Here is a 1,260-nt window from a genome sequence, read left to right on the forward strand (position 1 = left end):
GTTGTATATAAACACTTGTAATTATCTGTTTTTACTCAGATCAATGAAATACTTTTCTCAGTAAATTTCATATGGTATCAAAGCCTTCCAACTCTATTTTCTCCCAAAATTTCTAAGGTTTGTTCTTGAGAGCTTTGAAGCTTCTTCAATGGCTGAAGCAACTAATACTTCATCTTCTCCTCTGTGCAAGATCTTGCACTCGTAGAGGATATCTCAAATCCTCTGTTTCTCCATCACACTGAAAATCCTGGAGCCATGCTTATGTCTAAGCTGTTGATTGGTGAGAATTACCATGCTTGGGTTCATTCAATGAAGAAAGCATTAGTTGCCAAGAATAAGTTTGGCTTTGTCAATGGTAGCATTACTCTCTCTTCACCACTGATAAAGACTCTAGCAGCAGTTGACACTTGGATTCGCTATGACAACATGGTAGGTTCTTGGTTGATGAAGGCTGTGTCACCTCAGATTCGAGTGAGTATTACCTACAGAGACACTGCTCTGGAAATCTGGAATGATCTCCGAGATACACATTCTCAAGGGAATGGACCTAGGGTTTTCCAGCTTCAAAAAAGACAGTTTCAATGTGTCAAGGTGAGTCTTCAATTACCAATTATTTCACTCAGTTGAAGCTCTTTTAGGATCAACTTCAGAATTTTAGGCCTACTCCTACCTGTTCTTGTGGAAAGTGTACCTGTAATCTATCTCAGAAGCTTGAAGATCTTCGTCTTCAAGAATCAGTGATGCAATTTCTGATGGGGCTCAACGAGTCATACTCTCAAATCAAAGGGTAGATCTTGTTAATGGAACCATTGCCAACCATTAAGAAAGTCTATTCCTTGTTGATTCAAGAAGAGAGGCAAAGGAGTGTAGGGCTTGGCAATTCTGTTCACATAGAGTCTACTACTCTAGCAGTGAAGGGTTCTAGTGACAATTCCAATTCCAATTTTCCTGGATTCTTTGGTAATTCTGGTGTTTATGGAGGAAAGAATTCCAAAGGCAAAGACAGACATATATGTACTCACTGTGGGAAGCTTAGACATGTCATGGAGAAATGCTTCATGCTACACGGTTTTCCTCCAGGCTTCAATCCTAAAGGCAAGAACTTTATGGTGAATCAAGTCAATGTTCAAGAAGCTTGTGCAAACAATGGTCCTCTATCTACTACTTTTCCTTTCACTTAAGAGCAATGTCAGCAGTTTTTGACCATGTTGGGGACTCAAATGCAAACTGTTCATCTCAACTTTGGTGGCAAGGAGACTC

The 1,260-nt window shown here is 39.8% G+C and overlaps 1 protein-coding gene across 1 annotated transcript; it reads left to right on the forward strand.

The window, feature by feature from the left end:
* The first annotated feature begins 255 nt into the window (after positions 1 to 255).
* Positions 256 to 791, forward strand: LOC126700786 (uncharacterized). The gene is made up of 2 exons (XM_050398971.1): positions 256 to 591; positions 708 to 791. The coding sequence occupies exons 1-2, from the start codon at positions 256 to 258 to the stop codon at positions 789 to 791; spliced, it is 420 nt and encodes a 139-aa protein (XP_050254928.1).
* The last annotated feature ends 469 nt before the right edge of the window (positions 792 to 1,260 follow it).

This window comes from Quercus robur, chromosome 9 (assembly GCF_932294415.1).
Source record: "Quercus robur chromosome 9, dhQueRobu3.1, whole genome shotgun sequence".
In the NCBI taxonomy this organism is placed as follows: Eukaryota; Viridiplantae; Streptophyta; class Magnoliopsida; order Fagales; family Fagaceae; genus Quercus; species Quercus robur.

Excerpts from the sequence above, each read along its gene's own strand:
- LOC126700786 (XM_050398971.1), top strand. The coding sequence starts at position 256 with ATGCTTATGTCTAAGCTGTTGATTGGTGAGAATTACCATGCTTGGGTT. Across the intron at positions 592-707 it reads GACAGTTTCAATGTGTCAAG|AAGCTTGAAGATCTTCGTCT; the intron begins GTGAGTCTTCAA and ends AATCTATCTCAG.